Genomic DNA, 1611 nt, shown 5'->3' on the forward strand with positions numbered 1-1611 from the left:
AAAATTAGATTACAGTAAATCTAACTGGTCATGTTTAACGTACTATTTCCCTGAAATTTCAACTAACATAGAACAGCTTATTTAAGTTATATAACCAGTTTAATGAATTTGGCCGACTTGATCATACGTAGTCAATAAAATCTAATAATTTGATAGATTTAATATCACTAATCGATATTATAATGATATCCATTTAGCTGTCGCAATATAACAATAACCATCCTATATCACTCATATACAAAATCAGCGCCTCATACCTCATACCAGACAATAAAAACTACCATTCTGAACTCGCTTGTGACGTACTCATCACTCACAAGCTTAGATATGGTCCTTTCCTCACAAAACGTCAGCAGCCAAGCGTGGCAATGAAATAAATTATTTAAGTCTGAGCTGAAGTATTTCCCGTTTTCTATGACAGGTGATAATGTCTTTGATGGTTGGTTCGTTTTGCATTCAGATACTTAAAATATTATTTATGAAACGCTTTTGTCGTTTTTGTGTTTCATTTTAACCAAAATACTGTATAATGATTATCAAGTTAACATTGTTTTAAATATTATTATCTATTCTACAGCGCGAGAAGGCAGAAGGAGCCTGGGACGCCATGGTGACCGTCAGAACCTTTTATCACGTAAATATTTGTTGTTTCACGCAAGTGTTTGTTATTTTATTTGCCACTTTGGTTCGCGGTGTTATTTAACGTTACATAACTTAGCGTAAATAATGTAAAAGAAAAATGATAACCACCTGTGGGTATACTTTAGCAAAACATATTATCCTAATCCAACCGTAAGTAATATTAACCCAATTAACAAAGCAGAGAAAAAAATATATGTAATCTGTGTACCGATCGCCGTAAGCAGCCATTAATAACAAACAGATAAATAAAATAGATAGGAAATACAGTGAATGAATGGCAAAAGAGAGAAACTGCTTAACTATCGCCAAACGACCAATAGGATAGTTAATTAGATTTTCCCACCGTGACTACAAAATTCCCACGATTGGAAAACAGTGTCTTTGTGGATATTTAATACGAAGTGAACTGCGTTTTCATAAGGTGGCGATATTGGAATTATACAGTATAACATATATATTATTATATAGTATAACATATATATTGTTATATAGTATAACATATATATTATTATATAGTATAACATATCTATTATTCTAGTAGTAACTCATCCCTCGCGATAGACAATACCATCTATCTCATACCAAAAAGAGTGTTAGTTGATCTGAGACTTTATCCCTCACGAAAAATACCTTGATGAGTATCAGTCATCTATTACTCCTTATTACGCACATACCTCATACTTCTGTGCGTAACAAATCACGAAACACTCCCTGTTCCTTAGCATTACCTCCTTATACCATATTGAGTATAAGGCTTTCGCTACACGTGATTATAAGGCGATTATGAAATCTCACACCTTTAATGAATATAAGTCATCTAACACTCCTCATCACTCACACATACCTCATACCTCGATGAGCATCAGTCACAACACACGCTTTATCTTACCATCACCTCATACCTGAATGAGTATCAGTTATCCTACATTTTTCATCTCTCACCCTTATTTCATGAGTATAAGCTATCTA

General features: G+C 33.3%; 1 protein-coding gene across 1 annotated transcript in view; it reads right to left on the reverse strand.

Moving 5' to 3' along the window:
* The window catches only part of LOC119591836 (high affinity cGMP-specific 3',5'-cyclic phosphodiesterase 9A-like), a 42680-nt gene that overhangs the window by 3585 nt on the left and 37484 nt on the right, over positions 1 to 1611 (reverse strand). Inside the window, exon 11 of the mRNA XM_037940581.1 lies at positions 1317 to 1402. Within this exon, the coding sequence (XP_037796509.1) occupies positions 1317 to 1402 (86 nt within the window). The remainder of the gene's footprint in view (positions 1 to 1316; positions 1403 to 1611) is intronic.

This window comes from Penaeus monodon, chromosome 29, assembly GCF_015228065.2.
Source record: "Penaeus monodon isolate SGIC_2016 chromosome 29, NSTDA_Pmon_1, whole genome shotgun sequence".
In the NCBI taxonomy this organism is placed as follows: domain Eukaryota; kingdom Metazoa; phylum Arthropoda; class Malacostraca; order Decapoda; family Penaeidae; genus Penaeus; species Penaeus monodon.